At 37.1% G+C, this 20,861-nt stretch overlaps 1 protein-coding gene across 8 annotated transcripts in view; it reads left to right on the top strand.

Annotated features, from left to right (window-relative positions):
• Positions 1-20,861, top strand: part of ALMS1 (ALMS1 centrosome and basal body associated protein) — a 228,084-nt gene that overhangs the window by 12,180 nt on the left and 195,043 nt on the right. For 7 of the 8 annotated variants that reach the window (XR_009221653.1, XM_058550939.1, XM_058550935.1 and 4 more), the window contains exons 2-3: positions 15,108-15,300; positions 19,827-19,944. Coding sequence is in view for 7 of the 8 variants with exons in the window: in XM_058550939.1 (XP_058406922.1) it covers positions 15,108-15,300; positions 19,827-19,944 (311 nt within the window). In the remaining variant the exon portion in view is untranslated. The remainder of the gene's footprint in view (positions 1-15,107; positions 15,301-19,826; positions 19,945-20,861) is intronic. The other variant, XM_058550936.1, reaches the window with a different exon arrangement.

The raw sequence follows: 20,861 nt of genomic DNA, 5'->3' as shown, positions 1-20,861 counted from the left end.
TTTTCTTATGGCTAAGTAGTATTCCATTATATGTATATACTACATTTTCTTAATCCAGTCATCAGTCGAGGGACACTTAGGTTGCTTCCACTTCTTGGCTATGGTGAATAATGCTGCAATGAACATAGGGGTGCATAAGCCTCTTTGGATTGTTGATTTCAGGTTTGTTGGATAGATTCCAGTAGTGGGATGGCTGGGTCATAGGGCATCTCTATTTTTAATTCTTTGAGGAATCTCCATACTGTTTTCCATAGAGGCTGCACCAGTTTGCATTCCCACCAGCTGTGTATGAGGGTTCCTGTTTCTCCACATCCTCTCCAACACTTGTTGTTTTTTGTCTTGGTGATTATAGCCATTCTAACAGGCATGAGGTGATATCTTAGTGTTGTTTTGATTAGCATTTCCCTGATGATTAGTGATGTTGAACATCTTTTCATGTGCCTATTGCCCATCTGTGTATCTTCTTTGGAGAAGTGTCTGTTCATTTCCTCTGCCCATTTTTTGATCGGGTTGTTTGTTTTTTTGTTGTTCAGTTGTGTGAGTTCTTTATATATTATGGAGATCAACCCCTTGTCAGATGTATGTTTTGCAAATATTCTCTCCCAGCTGGGGGGTTGTCTGTTCATCTTGATTCCGGTTTCGTTTGTCTTATACAAGCTCTTTAATCTGATAAAGTCCCACTTGTTTATTTTTTCTTTAGTTTCCCTAGTCTGGGTAGGCACGTCATCCGAAAAGATTCCTTTATGACCAATGTCAAACAGTGTGTTGCCTATATTTTCTTCTATGAGTTTTATAGTTTCAGGTCTCACCTTCAGGTCTTTGATCCATTTTGAGTTAATTTTTGTGAATGGCGATAGCAGATGGTCCACTTTTATTCTTTTGCATGTGGCTGTCCAGTTTTCCCAACACCATTTATTGAAGAGACTTTCCTTTCTCCATTGTATGTTCTTAGCACCTTTGTTGAAAATTAGCTGTCTGTATATGTGTGGTTTTATTTCTGGGCTTTCAGTTCTGTTCCATTGATCTGTGTGTCTGTTTTTGTACCAGTACCATGCTGTTTTGATTACTATTGCTTTGTAGTATGTTTTGAAGTCAGGGATTGTGACGCCTCCTGCTTTGTTCTTTTTTCTTAGGATTGCTTTAGCTATTTGGGTTCTTTTGTTGCCCCATATAAATTTTAGTATTCTTTTTTCTATTTCTGTGAAGAATGTCTTTGGGATTCTGATTGGGATTGCATTGAATCTGTAGATTGCTTTAGGTAGTATAGACATTTTAACTATGTTTATTCTTCCAATCCATGTGCATGAGATATCTTTCCATTTCTTTATGTCATCATCGATTTCTTTCAATAATGTCTTGTAGTTCTCATTGTATAGGTCATTCACTTCCTTGGTAAGATTTATTCCTAGGTATTTTATTCTTTTTGATGCAATTGTAAATGGTATTATCTTTTTGAGCTCTCTTTCTGTTGGTTCATTATTAACATACAGAAATGCAACTGATTTTTGTAGATTGATTTTGTACCCTGTGACTTTGATGTAGTTGTTGATTATTTCTAATAGTTTTCCAACGGATTCTTTAGGGTTTTCTATATATGAAATCATGTCATCTGCAAATAGTGAGAGTTTCACTTCTTTGTTACCTATTTGGATTCCTTTTATTCCTTTTTCTTGCCTAATTGCTCTGGCCAAAACCTCCAGTACTGTGTTGAACAGGAGTGCTGAGAGTGGGCAGCCCTGCCTCGTTCCTGTTCTCAGAGGAATGTCTTTCAGTCTTTCCCCGTTGAGTATGATGTTGGCTGTGGGTTTGTCATAAATAGCCTTTATTATGTTGAGGTACTTTCCTTCTATTCCCATTTCCTTGAGAGTTTTTATCATAAATGGATGTTGTATCTTGTCAAATGCCTTCTCTGCATCTATTGAGATGACCATGTGGTTTTTATTCTTTGTTTTGTTGATGTGATGTATCACGTTGATTGATTTGCGGATGTTGAACCATCCCTGCGTTCCTGGTATAAATCCCACTTGATCATAGTGTATGATCTTTTTAATGTATTGCTGTATTCGGTTTGCCAATATTTTGTTGAGGATTTTTGCATCTACGTTCATCAGTGATATTGGCCTGTAATTTTCCTTCTTTGTACTGTCTTTGTCTGGCTTTGGTGTCAGGGTGATGTTGACCTCGTAGAATGATTTAGGAAGTGTTCCATCTTCCTCTATTTTTTGGAATAGTTTGAGAAGGATGGGTATTAAATCTTCTTTGAATGTTTGGTAAAATTCACCAGAGAAGCCATCTGGTCCTGGACTTTTATTTTTTGGGAGGTTTTTGATTACTATTTCAATCTCTTTACTTGTGATTGGTCTATTCAGATTCTCCATTTCTTCTTGGTTCAGTTTTGGGAGGTTGTATGAGTCTAAGAATTTATCCATTTCTTCTAGATTGTCCAATTTGTTGGCATATAATTTCTCATAGTATTCTCTTATAATCCTCTGTATGTCTGTGGTATCTGTTGTAATTTTTCCTCTTTCATTTCTAATTTTATTTACTTGAACCTTTTCTCTTTTTTTCTTAGTAAGCCTGGCTAAGGGTTTGTCGATTTTCTTTATCTTCTCGAAGAACCAACTCTTTGTTTCATTAATCCTTTCTACTGTTTTTTTGGTCTCAATATCATTTATTTCTGCTCTGATTTTTATTATTTTTCTCCTTCTGCTGGCTTTGGGCTTTGTTTGTTCTTCTTTTTCTAGTTCTGTTAGGTGTAATTTAAGGTTGCCTATTAGGGCTTTTTCTTGTTTGTTAAGGTGGGCTTGTATCACTATGAGTTTCCCTCTCAGGACCGCTTTTGCTGCATCCCATATGGTTTGATATGGCATGTTATCATTTTCATTTGTTTCCGGATAGTTTTTGATTTCTCCTTTAATTTCATCAATGATCCATTGGTTGTTCAGTAGCATGTTGTTTAATCTCCACATTTTTGTCAGTTTCCCAGTTTTTTTTCCTGGTTCATTTCCAGTTTCATAGCCTTATGGTCTGAAAAGATGCTTGTTATGATTTCAATCTTCTTAAATTTATTGAGGCTTGCTTTGTTTCCCAACATATGGTCTATCCTAGAGAATGTTCCATGCGCGCTTGAGAAGAATGTGTAGTCAGCTGTTTTTGGATGGAGTGCTCTGTATATGTCTACTAGGTCCATCTCGTCCAGTTTTTCATTTAAGTCTAATATTTCTTTATTAACTTTTTGTCTGGATGATCTATCCATTGCTGTAAGTGGGGTGTTAAGATCCCCTACTATTATTGTGTTGTTGTTGATTTCTCCTTTTAGGTTTGTTAATAGTTGTTTTATGTACATTGGTGCTCCTATGTTGGGTGCATATATATTTATAAGTGATATGTCTTCTTGGTGGAGTGTCCCTTTTATCATTATGTATTTCCCTTCTTTGTCTTTCTTAACCTGTTTTATCTTGAAGCGTACTTTGTCTGATATGAGTATGGCAACACCTGCTTTCTTTTGTTTGCCATTAGCTTGGAGTATTGTCTTCCATCCTTTCATTCTGAGCCTGTGCTTGTCTTTAGTGCTGAGATGTGTTTCCTGGAGGCAGCATATTGTTGGGTCTCGCTTTTTAATCCATCCTGCTACTCTGTATCTTTTGATTGGAGAGTTCAATCCATTTACATTTAGGGTAATTATTGATATATGAGGGCTTAATGTTGCTGTTTTGTCACTTATTTTCTGGTTCTTTTGCGTTTCCTTTGTTTCTTTTCCCATTTGTTTCGGACTGCCAATTCAGTTTGGTTGTTCTGTCTTATGACTCTTCTAGTTTTCTCTTTGTTTATCATATGTGGTTTTGTTTTGATTATTTGTTTAGTGGTTACCTTGAGGTTTGTGTAAAAAATCTTGTGTATGAGATATTCCATTATCTGATGGTCTCCTTTTTCCTTATACTAAGTCAATTCAATCACTTTCCTCTTCCCCTTCTAAGTCGTTCTTGTTATACTTTATTCTATCTTGTGTTGTGGCTGTGTGTTTATAGTGATGAGGTTAAATTTATTTTTGGTGAATTCCTTCCTTTGATCTTTGATTTTCTTATTTAAGTGGTTACTAACCTATTCCAGTATAGATCTACTATTTTTCTGAGTTTATCTACCTATTTTTCTCCTTGCTCCAAGCTTTGTATTCCCTTTCTCTTCTTTTTTTCAGGGCTGAGGGCCTTCTTGATTATTTCTTGTAGTGGGGGTCTCGTGGCCATGAACTCCCTTAGCTTTTGTTCATCTGGGAGAGTTACTATTTCTCCATCATATTTGAAGGATATTTTTGCTGGATAGAGTATTCTTGGCTGAAAGTTTTTGTCTTTAAGTATTTTGAATATATCATTCCAGTCTCTCCTGTAAAGTTTCTGTTGAGAAATCCGCTGAGAGCCTGATGGGAGTTCCTTTGTACGTTATTTTTTGTTTTTGTCTAGCTGCCCTTAATATTGTTTCTTTGTCATTGTCTCTGGCTATCCTTACCACTAGGTGTCATGGAGAGGGCCTTTGCCTGTTGATATATATAGGTGACCTGTTGGCTTCGCTTACTGGTATTTCCTGCTCCTTCCCCAGACTTGGGAAATTCTTAGCTATTATTTCCTTGAATAGGCCGTCTGTTCCCCTTTCCCTCTCTTCTCCCTCAGGAATACCTATAATTCTTATGTTACATTTCCTAATAAGTCAGATATTTCTCGGAGACTTTCTTCATTTCCTTTTAGTCTTAGTTCTCTCTCCTTTTTCATCTGGAGCATATCTGTATTCCTATCCTCTAAAATGCTAATTCTTTTCTCCATATTGTCAGCTCTGTTCTTTAAAGATTCCAGATTCTCCTTTGTCTTCTCCATTGTGTTCTTCATCTCCATCAGCACTGATTGGTTTTTCTTTATGATTTCAATCTCTTTTGTGAAGAAACTCCTAATCTCATTGAATTGTTTGTCTGTGTTGTCTCGTATTTCGTTGATTGTTTTTATGATAGCTATTTTGAAATCTCTGTTGTTTAGATTATGGGTTTCTGTGTCTTCAGGGTTGGTTTCTGGGTGCTTGTCATTTTCCTTCTGGTCTGGTGATTTCATGTATCTTTGCATTGTGGTTCCTGTGTTGGCTTTGTTTTTCCTCATCCTGGAAATCTCTGGTTGCAATTTCCACCCACCGCCACTGTGTGGTGGTAAAGAGCTGTGTAATCTAAGCCCCCTGTGCTCTGCCGTGGTTTTTCTTCTGAGATCCACGGGTCCGATCGCTTGGTCTGGTCTGGTCGGCTGAGCTGCAGGGTCCGGTTTGCCGGGATGGTGAGGGCTCTCTCTTTTGCCCTCTGGGTCCCTGGCGTTGGGGGCTTCTCGTTTGCCCCTGGTTATCTGCTCTCTGGGGTGCTCAGATGTTGATGGTAGCCCTGTGGCTCTTCTGAGTCCTCTGTGTGTACGTTTCCCACCAGCTGAGAGAGCCGGAAGAGCTATGGTTTCCCTGCCGAGGGCCACCCCTCCCCCCTCTCTGGGAGCCGCGCATACTGGAATTGCTGATCTGACAGGGAGGGAGAGGAGTTCTCCTTACGTCTTCCCGCTTCCTCCAGGGCCCAGCACCTTCCCCTCTCAGATGTGCGGCAGTGTGGATCTTTCCGATCTAGCTTTTCACTGTCTGGGATTCCGTTGTTGGTCTGTAACTGTTGCTTTTGTTGTATCTTATGGGAGAAGAGTTCATGGGAAAGCTCACTCCGCCATGATGCTGACGTCACTGTAAATAATGTTTTAAAATGAAAAATTACTATTTTTCAAAACAAAAATATTAGTTGGAAGAGTGCCATTGTTTTACATTTTTGCATATCTCTTTAATGTCAGGCTTGATAGAAGACAGTTGGTGTATTAGATAGGGTTCTCCAGAAAAATAGAACCAGTAGGAGACATATACATACATACATACATACAAACAAATATACAGTCATGTGCTGCATAACAATGTTTTGGTCAACGACAGACTGCATATACGACGGTGGTCCCATAAGATCAGTACCATATAGCCTAGATGTGTAGTAGGTTATACCATCTAGTTTGTGTAAGTACACTCTATGATGTTTGCACAATGATGAAATTGCTTCATGACATTTTTCTCAGAACGTATCCCTGTTGTTAAGCAACACATGACTACATATATATATTAGAGAATTGGCTCATGTGATTATGGAGGCTGAGAATTCCCAAGATCTTCAACGTGGACCCCCAGGAGAGCTGTTAGTGTAGTTCCAGTCTGAATCCAAAGGCTTGAGAGCCAGAAGAACTGATGATGTAAGTTCTAGTCAAGTCTCAATGCCCAGGGACCAGGTCAGCTGATGGTGTAAATTTTACTATGGGTCTAAGTCCAAAGGCAGGAGAAGACCATCAGGCAGAAAGAGAGAATTCTCTCCTGTTCAGCTTTTTGTTCTGTTCAGGCCTTTAATGGATTGGATGAGACCTGCCCACATTGGGAAGGGCAGTGTGCTTTACTCAGTCTGTGGATCAGATGTTAATCTCATCCAGACACACATTCACAGACACACCCAGAATAATGTTTAACCAAATATGTGGGCAACCCGTGGCCCAGCCAAGTTGATGCATAAAATTAACCATCACAACTGAATTCTCCTGTCTGCTTCTGCATTTAATCCATTGGGATATATTGTTTTCATATAAGATTTCTTCTAGTATCTTTATTTTATTTTATTTTTTTTTAAATTTTTTGTTTATTGCAGTAACATTGGTTTATAACATTGTAAAAATTTCAGGTGTACATCATTGTACTTCTATTTCTGCATGGACTACATCATGTTCACCACCAAAATACTAATTACAACCCATCACCACACACATGTGCCGAATTATCCCTTTCACCCTCCTCCCTCCCCTCTTCCCCTCTGGTAACCACCAATCCACTCTCTGTCCCCATGTGTTTGTTTATTGTTGTTATTATCTACTACTTAATGAAGGAAATCATACGGTATTTGACCTTCTCCCTCTGAACTAGTATCTTTAATTTCCTCTAAATTGCAGTCATTATCCATTAGGTGCAAGATATGGAGGAAGGAGATTTGCAGTCACTAAGGAAAAGGGGTCAAGAGAAACCCTGATGAGAAAACGCACAGTACTTTGGAGTCATTAAATGGAAAGGGGATTTTGTTATGGGTTTAATTGTGTCCCCCAAAATGATGTGAAGTCCTAATCCCCAGTACCTCAGAATGTGACCTTATTTGGAAATAGAGTGAGTGCAGATATAATTATTTGGGTTAAGATGAGATCATACTGGAGTAGGGTGGATCCTTAACCCAATATGACTGGTATTTTTGTGAGAGGAGAGCACCATGTGAAGAGAGAAACACACGTGAAGAAGTCAGCATGTGAAGTCAGAGGCAGGGATTGGACGTATGCTGCCACAAGCCAAGGAATGCCTAGGGCTACTAGAAGGTAGAAGAGGTTAGGAAGGATCCTCCGCTAGAGGCTTTAGATGGAGCATGGCCCTGGCAACACCTTGATTTCAGACTTCTAGCCTCCAGAATTGTTGTGAGAAAATAAATTTCTGTTGTTTTAAGCCCCCAGTTTGTGTAATTTGTTATGGCAGCCCTAGCAAGCAAATACAAGGATATATCCCTAAATAATTTAATATTCTCTGAGGTCATGTTTATGCTAGAGCACAGTCCAAAAATAGATGTCTTCCTTTTATCCCTGTCTTATAAAGTATAAACCATAGCTCTTTATTTCTGTAGCTCTTTATTTCTGCCTTTATGCCTATGTTCCTCAGAATAGCTGGAACATTATGCCACGTTCTAATTCTCTCTCCTCTTTTCTCCTTCTAGTTGCTCTGCTCATTCATCCTTGTTGCTGTCGTCTGAGTTACCTCTCTTTAGTCATTGCAAACTATAGCACTTGCTACACTGTCCTCTTTTAGTTTCTTGCACTTCAGTTTGCATTACCCATCCAATGCCTGAAACTCTCAGATATTTAATCTAACCTGCAGAGATCTTTTCCTCCACTCCTCCTCCCAGCCTTCTCCTACCCATACTTGATTACTCATCCATGGTCACAGTGTAGACCTTGTCATCTCCAGCAACTTGAGTACAAATGTCTCATCCTTTGTTCCCCTCCAGCTACTGCCCCATTTAATATTCTACTCCCTGTCAAGTAAAATTTTCAAGAGTCGTCTACATTTTCTGTCTCCATTTCCTGATAGTGTACCCTCATTTTTTTAGAGTCAGGTTTATTTAGATATAATTTAAATACAGCAAAATTCACTCTTTTAGGTGTACAGTTTGGTCAACTTTGACAAATATATACAGTCATATAACCACTACCACATTTGAGATATACGAGATTGCCATCATCCCCCAAAAATTTACTTGTGCCTCTTTGTAGTCAGTCATCTCCCCCATCCTTAGTCCCTGGCAACAACTGATCTGATTTCTGTCCCTATAGCCTTTCAGAAGTGTAGTGTGTAGACTTTTGAATCTGGCTTCTTTCGCTTAGTACATGCTTTTGAGATTCATTCATGTTGTTGCATGAATCAGTGATTTGTTTTTTCTAAATTTTTTTATTGCTGAGTAGTATTCCACTCATGTACAGGTTTTTAGGTGGACAAATGATTTCATTTCTCTTGGGTAAATACCTAGGAATGGGGTTGTTGGTTGATAACGGTTAATTGTATGGTTAACATTATAAGAAAGTGCCAAAGTGTTTTCCAAAGTGCCTGTACCATTTTGCATTCCCCACATGTATGAGAGTTCTAGTTGCTTTGCATCCCTGTCAGCTCTTGATATTGTCAGTTTTCTTTTTTAATTTTAGCCATATAGGTGTATTATGGTGTTTCATTATGGTTTTAATATGCATTTTCCTAATGACTAATGATGATGTACATCTTTTTGTACAATATATCATCCATGTTTCTTCTTTAGTGAAGGATCTGTTTAAATCTCTCCTCCATTTTTTATGGCTGATTTGTTCCATTTGTTGAGTGTTGAGAGTTCTTTATTCTGGATGCAAGTACTTTATCAAATATGTGTTTTGCAAATATTTTCTCCCAGTCTATGCTATTTCTTGGAATTCTCTTATCTGTCTTTTGAAGAGCAGAAGTTGTAATTTTGATGAAGTTGTTTTATTGATTTTGTTTTTTTGTGGCTTGAACTTCTTGTGTCCCATGGGAGAAATTTTGGCCTAACCCTAGGTTACAACGATTTTCTCCTATGTTTTTTTCTTGAACAGGATTTCTCAAGCTTGATGCTTTTGACATATTGGGCCAGATAATTCTTTATTGTGTGGGGCTGTCCTGTGTATCGTAACATGTTTAGTGGCATCCTTGGCCTCTGCCCACTAGATACCAGTAATATTTCACCATGTTGTAACCATCAAAAACGTCTCTAAACATTGCCAAATGTCTCATGGTTGAGGGAAGTGGGGGTGTTAAAATCTTTCCCAGTGAGAACCACTGTGTCTGAAGTTTTATAGTTTTAGGTTTCATGTTTATATATGATCCATTTTGAGTTAGTTTTGGTATATGGTGTGAAGTAAGGGTCTAGCTCCATTTTCTTACATATAAATAAATATCTAATTGTTATTCCAAAACCATTTGCTGAAAATACTATCTTTTTCTCCAGTGAATTTCTTGGCTTCTTTATCAAAAATAGATTGACCATATGTGTGTGGATCTATTTCTGGACTATTCATTTCATTGATTTATGTCTCTCTCCTCACGCCAATACTACAACTCATAATTACTGTACTGCCTTGAAATCAGGTAGGGTGAGTTCTCCCACTTTGTTCCTCTTTTTAAAAATGGTTATATTTATGCTAGATTCTTTGAATTTCTATATAAATTTTAGAATCATCTTTTCAATTTCTGTTTAAAAACCTTGCTGCAATTTTGGTTAAGATTGCCTTGAGTCTATAAATCAATTTGGAGAGAATTGACATCTAAACAATGTTGAGTTCTCTAATCCACAGACACAACAGTTTTTTCACTTTTATTTAGGTCTTTAATTTCTTCATCAATGTTTTGTTGTCTTTGGTGTACCAAACACGACAATGTTTGTGTTAGACTTACTGGTATTTTTAAAAATTTCAATTTCCTATTGTTCATCATAAGTATAGAGAAATACAACTGACTTTTTGTATTGACCTTGTGTCCTATGACCTTGCTAGTCTCATTTACTAGTTCTAGTACTAGCTCTTTTGTAGATTCTATAGGACTTTCCATGTAGACAGTCATATCAACTGTATTTTTTTTAAATATATATGCGTTATATCACTGGCTAGGATCTACTTATTCTTCTACTTGATCTACTTTGTGTTCTGACCTCAACTCTGAAAACAAGTGTCACCAACAACGTTTATGTAGCTGAATACAGTGAACACTTTTCTGTCCTCATTTTAGGAGCAATAAATAGTGTTTGACACCACTAACCATTGCATAACTTCTTAAAATTATTTTCTTTCTTGGCTTCTTCTGGTTTTCTTTCTCCTCTGGCTATTCTCTCTCAGTTTCCTTTGCTGCTTTATTTTCCCCTGTTAAACCTCAAAATCAAAGATCATAAGCTGTGGACCTGAATGTGGCCCAAATGTGGTTTGCAGAAAAAGAAAATTTTGGCACAATGTTTTAAAAATTTTGAAATAGAAGCACTTTAGGGCCAGCCCCATGGCTTAGCGGTTAAGTGCCTGCGCTCTGCTGCTGGCGGCCCGGGTTCGGATCCCGGGTGCGCACCAACGCACCGCTTCTCCCGCCATGCTGAGGCCGCATCTCACATACAGCAACTAGAGGGATGTGCAGCTATGACATACAACTATCTACGGGGGCTTTGGGGGAAAAAAATAAAATAAAATTAGAACACTTTAAAGTGTGCATGCAGTGCTTAGTTGGCCACAGGTCCCAATACTCTCTAATTCCAGGCAGATTTACTCATTTCTGTTACCTCCTTGCCCCTATATACATTTGAGTTTTTGACTTCTGCTTGAAATGTTGGAATGTTTTGGTTCTTGTCTAGATTCAGGGCTTTAATGGTATCTGTATACTTAAAAATCGCAAATTTATATCTCCCTTAAAATTTTTTTACTTTACTTCTCCCTCAAAATTTGTTTATATTTATTCAGCTGCTTATTTGTCATCCCCTCTCACATCTGTCAAAATATTTAGAGATTTGAGAGTCTTTTTATATTGATTAAAAAAGTGTAATGCGGCCTGGCCTGGTGGTGTAGCAGTTAAGTTCGTGCGTTCTGCTTCGGTAGCCCAGGGTTCGCTGGTTTGGATCCTGGGCGCGTAGCTACTCACCACTCGTCAAGCCGTGCTGAGGCGGCATTCCACATAGAAGAGCTATAACTCTACAACTATGATATACAACTATGTACTGGGGAGAAAAAAGAAAAAGAGGAAGATTGGCAATAGATGTTAGCACAGGGCCAATCTTCCTCAAAAGAAAAAAATGTAACGCAAAGAATCGTGTGATAGAAACATAGCAACAAAATATGCAGAAAGAAAAGAATGTTGAACAGAGATTTTTAAAAATTATATTTTATAATGGGAAATTATAAGAGTATGTTTGCATGGGGAGAGGATTGATCCAGTAGAGAGGGAAAATGGGTGAAGGAAAGTGGGAGAATCACATATAAGAAGGAAATCATTAAAAAAAATGGAATGAGATGGGAAGTTCTTTGATAAGTAGACAGACTTTTTTTTTTTTTTTAAGTCACAAGATGAAAATCTGGGTAGATAATGGGATTGTAGATCTGGTGGTAGGAAGATAAAAAGTTCCTCTCCTGCTATTCTCTTATTGAAGTAGGAGATGAGGTCATCAGTTGAAAAGAAGGAAGGAGAGTTCAGTAGTTCTGAGGAGAGAAGATATAAAGTAGTCATTTTAGTGAGTCAACTCACCAGGAAAATATAGTAGGATTTCCAGGCAATGCTGAGTGCTCTTGAGGTTTAATATCATCATTTTAAAGGAAAACCCATCTGGGTGTGTGTTTTCTTTAGCAGTGTGCTGCTGCTTGGATTCAGACGAGAAGTTTCAACAAGAACTGAGCTTTTGCTGGGCAAATAGGGTAATGGGAGAAAAGGGCAAGAAAGTTAAAAATGTTTGCAAGGCAGTGATTATAAGGATGACGATGAACTCTCAGAATGATAGAGAGGGATATACAGATAAGAAAGGAATTGTGAAAAGCGTATATGTGATAGGATAGTTGTCTTCATGAGGTTAAAGAATTATTGCAGTTGAGGAGCTAGAGTAGAGTAAGTGATCTGTGGAGGTCAGAGGATAGGTAGGAGAGCAAAAGGATACGTCTTTCATCAGTAGTGAGGAATAAACCATGAGACCAGCTCAAACCATGGTCAAGGGGGCTGAGAAATGAGTCAGGGCCTAGAGATTTTGCTGTACTGAGAGTTACAAAATGACTGGAATTCCCCTGCTTTAAGACCCTTCATGGCCCACTATCCCCTACAGAATGGAGTGCTCTCAAAAGAAAAAATTTAAAATTAATCATTCTCATATTCCTTTTATTTTCAAGTATTAAAAATGTAAAAAGCATGTTTTCAATAGCAATTTGATGCTATGGATTTGACTAATTTATCCAGCATAGAAGGGACTGAGATATTTTGGAATGGTGAAGGTCTACTGTTCCATAACCCCACAAGCCATAGATGAATAGTATTAACTTCTCTCAAATTTTTTTTCTCTGTGTATATTTATATAACTGGTAATTAGGTAGTAGATAGTTGTGTATCTTTCTTTTTTTGACTTATGAGACAGCACTTGGTTAATGAATTTTAAACACTGGAAATGACTCTTCAAAGACAGAAGTCTTGTTTGAAAATGTTTGTGAAAATCTTTCTGAATTGTAATATATCTTTTTATGGATTCTGGGTCATTTGGAAATGAAATAAAAATCTGTATTCTCTTAAAAAACATTTGAGTTTGTCAAGAAATAAGAGTCCAGTAATAGACTATTTACAGATAATGAAAATCAATACATTATGTATTTAAGCATGTAGGTTGCAATCAATGCAATGTCATCTCATCTTTTTATTTTTTTTTTAATTTTATTTATTTATTTTCCCCCCAAAGCCCCAGTAGATAGTTGTATATCACAGCTGCACATCCTTCTAGTTGCTGTATGTGGGACGCGGCCTCAGCGTGGCCCAACAAGCGGTGCGTCGGTGTGCGCCCGGGATCCGAACCCAGGCCGCCGGCAGTGGAGCGCGCGCACTCAACCGCTAAGCCACGGGGCCGGCCCGTCATCTTTTTATTTAAATAAATAGATAAATGTAAAATGAAATTGATTCGTTATTTAACCAAAGATTTTAGATAAAGAATGAAAAACTACAAGTAGAGGAAGCATGGTAAAGAGAAAAACAGACGTAATTAAGTTAGAAAATATAATAAAATTGTTAAGTTCGAGGCAGAAAAAATGGATACATTCCTAGCAAATCCAGTCAAGAAAAAAAACCTTAATGAAATAGCCTTAATATAAACCTATCAAAGCTTATAGGGGTGGATTGGTACTACTAAGGAAATTGAGAATGTTACAAAGTACGAGCTATCAAAAAGGTTTCTAGACATAATGCATTCACTGGTGAAATCTTTTATATTTTTAAGGAAAATTGAATTTCCTTGTATAAAATAAATATAGAACAACTTTGAACAAGGTTAAAAAACAAAGCAAGCCATTCTAAAATACTGATTAATTGGGGCTGGCCTGGTGGCGCAAGCGGTTAAGTGTGCGCTCTGCTGCGGCGGCCCGGGGTTCGCTGGTTAGGATGCCAAGTGCGCACCGACGCACCGCTTGGCAAGCCATGCTGTGGCGGCATCCCATATAAAGTGGAGGAAGATGGGCACGGTTGTTAGCCCGGGGCCAGTCTTCCTCAGCAAAAAAAAAGAGGACGATTGGCAGATGTTGTTAGCACAGGGCTGATCTTCCTTAGACACACACAAAGAAATACTGATTAATCTTATTATGACTGTATATGAGTGAAGATGTTAAAGACTACGTTAGCAAATATGATTAAAAGTGTGATCTATAGCTATCAAGTAAGAAATGTGAAGATGTTGCAATATAAAGAAATTTATTGCTATACTTTATCAGATTTAATTGGGAAAAAAAGATGCTGTAATGTAGTTTGATCAGATTTAGTGCTCATTCCTAATAAATTAATTAAATATGAAAATAAAAGAATACTTTCATAACATGATAGGAAGAATATTCTTAATTATTAACCAATACTAAATTTAAAAGGGAAATGCCTATAAAACTGGTTATCATTAGTATTTAATTCAACTTTGCTTCTTAGTGTGGTCTGTGGATTGGTGCCAGTCCATGAATTGCTTATTACTGGTCTGTCAAGAGAGAAGTACAAGAATTGAGAGGAAGTGTTTAAAAACTTTTATAGTAATTTGGCAGTAATTTTATGTTATTTTAGAACTAGGAATCAGATATTTGGGCTTATGTTTTATATATTTTAAATTTCATTTTTCTAGTTATTTTTACTAGTTTATTGTTTTTATTTACTTATTAATTTTTATTAGTATTTTAATAAAATATCAGTCTGTGATGAATTGAAAGTAGGAAAACTCACCCTTCCCAGAGATATTTTGAGAAGCTTTGCTCTGAGTCATGCCACTGAAGTAAGAGTAAACATTTGAAAGAGACAAATGTATCACTAGTCCATGGATGATATGGTAATATATAAAAGAGAGGAGCCAAGAGTCCACTAGAAACTAGTATAACTTTAAGAATTTAGTAAAGTGGTCACATGTAGAGGATATTGTAGCTTTAGGTTTGGAAAATTTTTTTGTTTTTTAAAATCAAATTGTAAGATTTCATCATTTAGGACCAAATTTATTGAACTAACTGTTAAGGAAGAGTAGAAATGCCAGTGATTCAATACATTAAAAGATGGGTAGTAATGAGAAGAGATCCAAAATGTAGTTAATATTGTGAAAAACATAGAAAGCTTTCCTTTTTCCAGACTTTGATGAGAATGTCATCAAATAGGAAGCTGTATGCTGTGTGAGTGGACGTGTTAATCTAAATGTTAATATGTATGGTAACTCAGTTCATGACTTAACATGTTTTCCTTCAAAATTATTGTTTTAGGGAACAGAATCTTGGCATTGTCTTCCTCAAGAAATGGACTCTTCTCACATCTTGGATACAACCCAGACCAGGTTTAATGTGAAGGAGGAAGGGACTGAAGTGACAGACTTCTCCTCTCTGGAGGAAGGTATATTGACCCAATCAGAAAGTCAAGTAAAGGAACCCAACAGAGATCTATGTTCTCCATTGCTAGGTAGTGCCTCTTTATTTTTAACTAGTAGTAATACCTCACATTTGTAAAATACTTTTAGGAACTGCAAGTCCTGCATCTAAATCCTTTCTTGAGGGTCAGCCTGGTGGCGTAGTGGTTAAGTTTGTGTGCTCTGCTTTGGCGGGCCGGAGTTCACAGGTTTGGATCCCAGGCATGGCCCTACACACTGCTCATCAAGCCATGCTGTGGCAGCGTCCCACATGCAAAATAGAGGAAGATTGTTATGGATGTTAGGTCAGTGACAATCTTCCTCAAGGAAAAAAGAGAAAGATTGGCAACAGATGTTAGCTCAGGGCCAATCTTCCTCACCAAAAAAAAAAAAAAAAAAAACCCCAGAAAAAACCGTTTCTTGAGTTGAGGAGCTCTGTAGAGCCGTATTCAAAGGTATTAGCTTAATATTCATTTTCCATGCTGGCTAGCTAGTCTAGTTATGTTAAATGTACAGTTGCCTCTCATTTTCTCATGCCCTATTGCTCACTGAAGGCAGAAAGGTGATAGCTTCCTCTAGTGGGTGTGCCTCCTCAGTCCTGAATTTGTGGAGTTTTTCTTGGGGTAAACCATATATTATCCTTCATCTACTTCTCTCAGCAGTAGAGACTGCGTGATCCTTAAAAAACAAACAAAAAACAAATATCCATGCTTACCTCACTAGTGTCTGAGAATTAGTTAAGGCATATGTTATTATGCTCAGTTTTCAGATCCAAAAATTGAGATAAAGAGGTTAAATGACTTGTCTGAGGTAGATCTTACTGGTTTTCTCTGTTTCATATGGAACTGATTTATTAGCTCTTTACCAATGGTAAACTTTAAGTACCTTTCACATAGATAGAATTGTGCTGTTACTACTACTTTGGATCATTGCAAATATAGAAGAATGCTTAACCAATGTGGTAGTTTCATTTTTTTCTCATGCCTAAATCATAATTCAGACCAATATTATTTTGTTTGTCCTGTTTTCTTCAGATTTTTTTTTCCCCAAAAATTGGAAAAAATGCAACAACCACCTTTTTTAGAATTAGCCTTTGTGGGCTGGCCCCGTGGCTTAGCGGTTAAGTGCTCACGCTCCGCTATTGGCGGCCCCGGGTTCAGATCCCGGGCGCGCACCGATGCACTGCTTCTCTGGCCATGCTGAGGCCATGTCCCACATACAGCAACTAGAAGGTTGTGCAACTATGACATACAACTATCTACTCGGGCTTTGGGGAAAAAAAAGGAGGAAGATTGGCAATAGATGTTAGCTCAGAGCTGGTCTTCCTCAACAAAAAAGGAGGAGGATTAGCATGGATGTTAGCTCAGTGCTGATCTTCCTCACAAAAAAAAAAAAAAGAATTAGCCTTTGTCAGGGGAATGAGATTCAGTCATGAAGTTGTCTTGTCAGTTTTGTAAAGGAGCATGAATAGGAGTTAATTCAACAAATTCTTTTCAAACATAAGCTAAAGCTATCCAAATCAAGATATTAGTGCCAATGTATTCTATGATGTGGATCATCAAAGTAAATTTTGGTTTCAAATTTTAAGGAAGATGTTGATAACATTAGAATTCCTTTGTGGGAGGAAATGATTATAATAGATGAAAGAAAACTTTGCTATAGTATTTGAAGAGCTGTTGTGCTAAAGAGGAAGTGACTTCTTTTTCTTTCTTTTGTTTTTTGTTTTTTGTGAGGAGATCAGCCCTGTGCTAACATCTGCCAATCCTCCTATTTTTTTTGCTGAGGAAGACTGTCCCTGGGCTAACATCCATGCCCATCTTCCTCTTCTTTATATGGGACGCTGCCACAGCATGGCTCGCCAAGCAGTGCATCGGTGCGTACCTGGAATCCGAACCGGCGAACCCTGGACCGCCACAGCAGAGTGCGCGCACTTAACCGCTTGCGCCACCGGGCTGGTCCCCTCTTTTTCTTTCTTTCTTTCTTTCTTTCTTTCTTTTTTTTTTTTTTTGAGAAAGCTTGGCCCTGTGCTAATATCTATTGCCAATTTTCCTCTTTTTCTTTTTTCTCCCCAAAGCCCTGGGACATAGTTGTGTATCATAATTGTAGATTTGTAGCTCTTCTATGTGGGATGCCCCTCAGCATGGCTTGATGAGCAGCGAGTAGGTCTGCGCCCAGGATCCGAACTGGCGAACCCCGGCCGCCGAAGTGGAACGTGTGAATTTAACTGCTACGCCACTGGGCCAGCCCTGCAACTTATTTTTCATTCATTCATTTATTTAACAACCATCTAAGTGCGTATTGTATATGGATGAAAGCTACCTTGTCTTTTGGGAAGACAGTCCAGTAAACAGAAAATAACAGTACCGTGGGATGAGTATTATAATGGTCTAGAGCAGGGGTCTGCAAACTATAGGCCACAGGCCAAGGCCTGGTTTTGTACTGTTCATGAGCTAAGAATGATTTTTGCACTTTTAAAGGATTGTAAAAACGAACAAACAAAAAAAGAAGTATATATGACAGAGACCATGGTTGACCAACAAAGCTTAAAATATTTACTAGCTGGTCTTCTATGAAAAATGTTTGCTCAATTCCTAGTCTAGACGTTAAAATGAGAATGTATAACTTATAGGGAGGCTGTTTTCAACTTGTATAACTTATAGGGATGCTGTTTTCAACTTGATGTAAGAAAGAACTTTCTAATTAAGCCATTTAATAGTGGAAAGGCTATATAACAACAACAAAAAAAGAAATGAGCTTTATGTCACTGCAAATTGTCAGGCAAAATTCTCTAATAGAAGATTTACTATAGATAAAGTAGAACACTTGTAATTATTAGAGCAGATCCCTGGATCTGATGGTCAGAGGAAATTTCATTATTGCTGTTTTGTTATGTGTGAATACAGTCACTGTGGCGTGTATTGGTCTCACCAGTGGCAAATGTGGTGATGATGACTGGTGCCAGAACTATTAGATATCTCAAAAAAGAGTGATCCAAGCCATCAACAGTTGTACAAATGTGAGGAAATGTGGAGTTTTTGTTGAAAAACCTTCATGATTCTTAGACGGGTGAAAGACTTCTGTTATGAAGGTTTAAAACTGAGTCTCTAAGCCAAGGCCAAAGAGGAACCATACCAATTAGTCCTTGGCGGTAAAGGTTATTGTTAGCTTTCAGTTTCTCATTTTTAATTAATTCATGCAGTAAATAAATAATTCTGTTTTGAGTGTCTACTAAGTGTAGCAGGTACTTTACTAGGTACTGAGGAGACAGCTATGAATAAAGCAGATATGGAGTTGACAGTCTGGGTGGAAAGCAGATAGACCAAAGATTAAAACAAGAGCGTGACAGTTATGATAGGGAAGGTGTGCAGTATTATAGGCATTCTGAAATCAAGGAAGTATACTGTAGCAACAGTGTTACGTTCATGTTGAAAGAAAATTTAGTTTTAGCAAAACATTACGCATCCAGTTAATATTAAATAGAATTGGGTAGGAGAATTGGCTGTTGATTTTAGTGTTTTGCTTCTATTGATATTTAATTTTTTGTTTTGTAGTTGTATAAATGCTATAAGGAATAAGGAGTTTATAACTAGTTTGTAAGTATTTAAACACATCATAATAAGAATTATTTAAGTTGGCATTTAGGAATCCACAAGAATTTTCTTTTCTTTACATCAGCAATTTTCTTTCCTTTACATTCTCAAACTTTTTGGTCGCAGGATTTCTTTACACACTTTAAAATTACTGAGGACTCCAAAGAGCTTTTGTTTATGTGGGTTATTGGTATTTTTGCATGTTAGAAATTAGAACTAGAAATTTAAAAAATATTTATTAACTCCTTAAAAATAAATTAATTGCATGTTAATATAAATTACATAGTTTTTTAGAAAAGTAACTATTTTCCAACACAAATATATTTAGAAGAGTAGCATTGTTTTACTTAAAAAAAGAAAAAATCCCTGTAATGCCTGACATAATAGAAGACAGGTAGATTCCGATATCTGCTTCTGCATTCAATATGTTGCTGTATCATACATGATGTAGCTTCTGGAAAATTCCACTGTACCCTTGTGAGAGATTGAGAGGCAATAAGGCAAATGATATCTTAATATTATTTTGAATCTAATTTTGACCCTAGGCATCTCCGGAGAGTGTTTTAGGGATGCCCAGGGGCCTGTGGACCGCACTTTGATATAAGATGGAAAGAACCAGTCATAATGGTTAAGAACACTTGTTAGAATGTTTAGGTTCAGATCTTACTCTGGCAGTTAAGCTATTTGAATGTGGACAAATTACTTAATATTACTTAAGTTTCGTAATCATGTTTCTTCACCCATAAGATGGGTATAATATTACCTGTCCTTCAAGGTTGTCATGAGGATTAGGTGAAATATTGTATGTTCAGTACCTGGACCTTGTCAGGCTATCAGTAAATGGTAGTTGCTGCTGCTGTTGTTATATTATCATTCTAATGCTTGTAGAAACTTTCAGATGGCAGCATATTTGGGTCCTTTGAAGTATTAGGTAAGCTAAACAATTAATTTTCAGCATTCCCAACATTTTTATATTTGAAACTTTGCAGTCATACAAGACAGCTTTGGTTCTCCTGATTTGCCTTTGCTGACATGTTTGACACAAGATCAAGAGTTTACCCCTGATTCCTTATTTCACCAAAGTGAACTAGATTTTGCACCTCTGAGGTAGGATGATTTATTTTTTTATTTGCATATGACCTTTCTCCTCTTTCTTTTCTTGTTCTAAATTGTTATTAATATTAATGACTTTAGGCAAGGTGAGACTTTGGGGTGGGAATTAGATACTCTCAGTATGCACTCTGAAGGTTACAAGGCCCTAAGTTGAGACATGATGCATAGTAATTTGGCATAGTAACTATATGTGTAAAAATGAGCCAGGTGATTGTAGCTTATTTAAAAATAATTTCTAATATATTCAAGCATTTCAGGCATATTTTAATTTAGAAGACGTACTGGATTTTCCTCCTAATAAATCTCCCCTTTTGCTGCCCAACAGCCCATCCCCACTCTGTAAAAAGCATTCATTTCATGGTTACTCACTTGTTTGGCACTCTGATTTTAGTCAGTTGATATTGACTGAGCCTAGTTATCTCTCCCTGGCTTATAGGAGGTGTGAATATGAAATAAAGTAACGAGATTTTTCTAGCAGACATATCCAAATTAACAGTTATTCCAAATTAATGCCCTTTAAAATAGTCATAATGGGAGACAAGTCTGGAATTCTCCAAAACTTATTTGGAATTATCCAAGAATATAAGTTTTCCTCTTTTGGTACTAAAAAAAAGACACCTTAAATTAAAAACTATAGATATTTACAGAGTAAAAACCTCTGCCCTTCTGTTATGTATTACTTCTATGAAAAGTGTTCTGTACACATAGTCAACCAATGGTTAGGTTATTGTTGTGTTTTAGGGGTAGATCACTTCTTAAGTGGCTTTCAAGAGCATAATAATTGACTAGTAAAAGAATTAATGCAGATTAAATGAGTATTAAATTATGGTAGGTAATAAACATTTTAAATAAAGTTTGAATTTTTCATTTAAAGAATCATGTTTTTGGACAATATGAAAATATTCGTATTT

This window comes from Diceros bicornis, chromosome 12 (genome assembly GCF_020826845.1).
Source record: "Diceros bicornis minor isolate mBicDic1 chromosome 12, mDicBic1.mat.cur, whole genome shotgun sequence".
NCBI lineage: Eukaryota > Metazoa > Chordata > Mammalia > Perissodactyla > Rhinocerotidae > Diceros > Diceros bicornis.
Note: the sequence above shows the minus strand (reverse complement) of the source record. Positions and strands in the feature narration are given on the sequence as shown.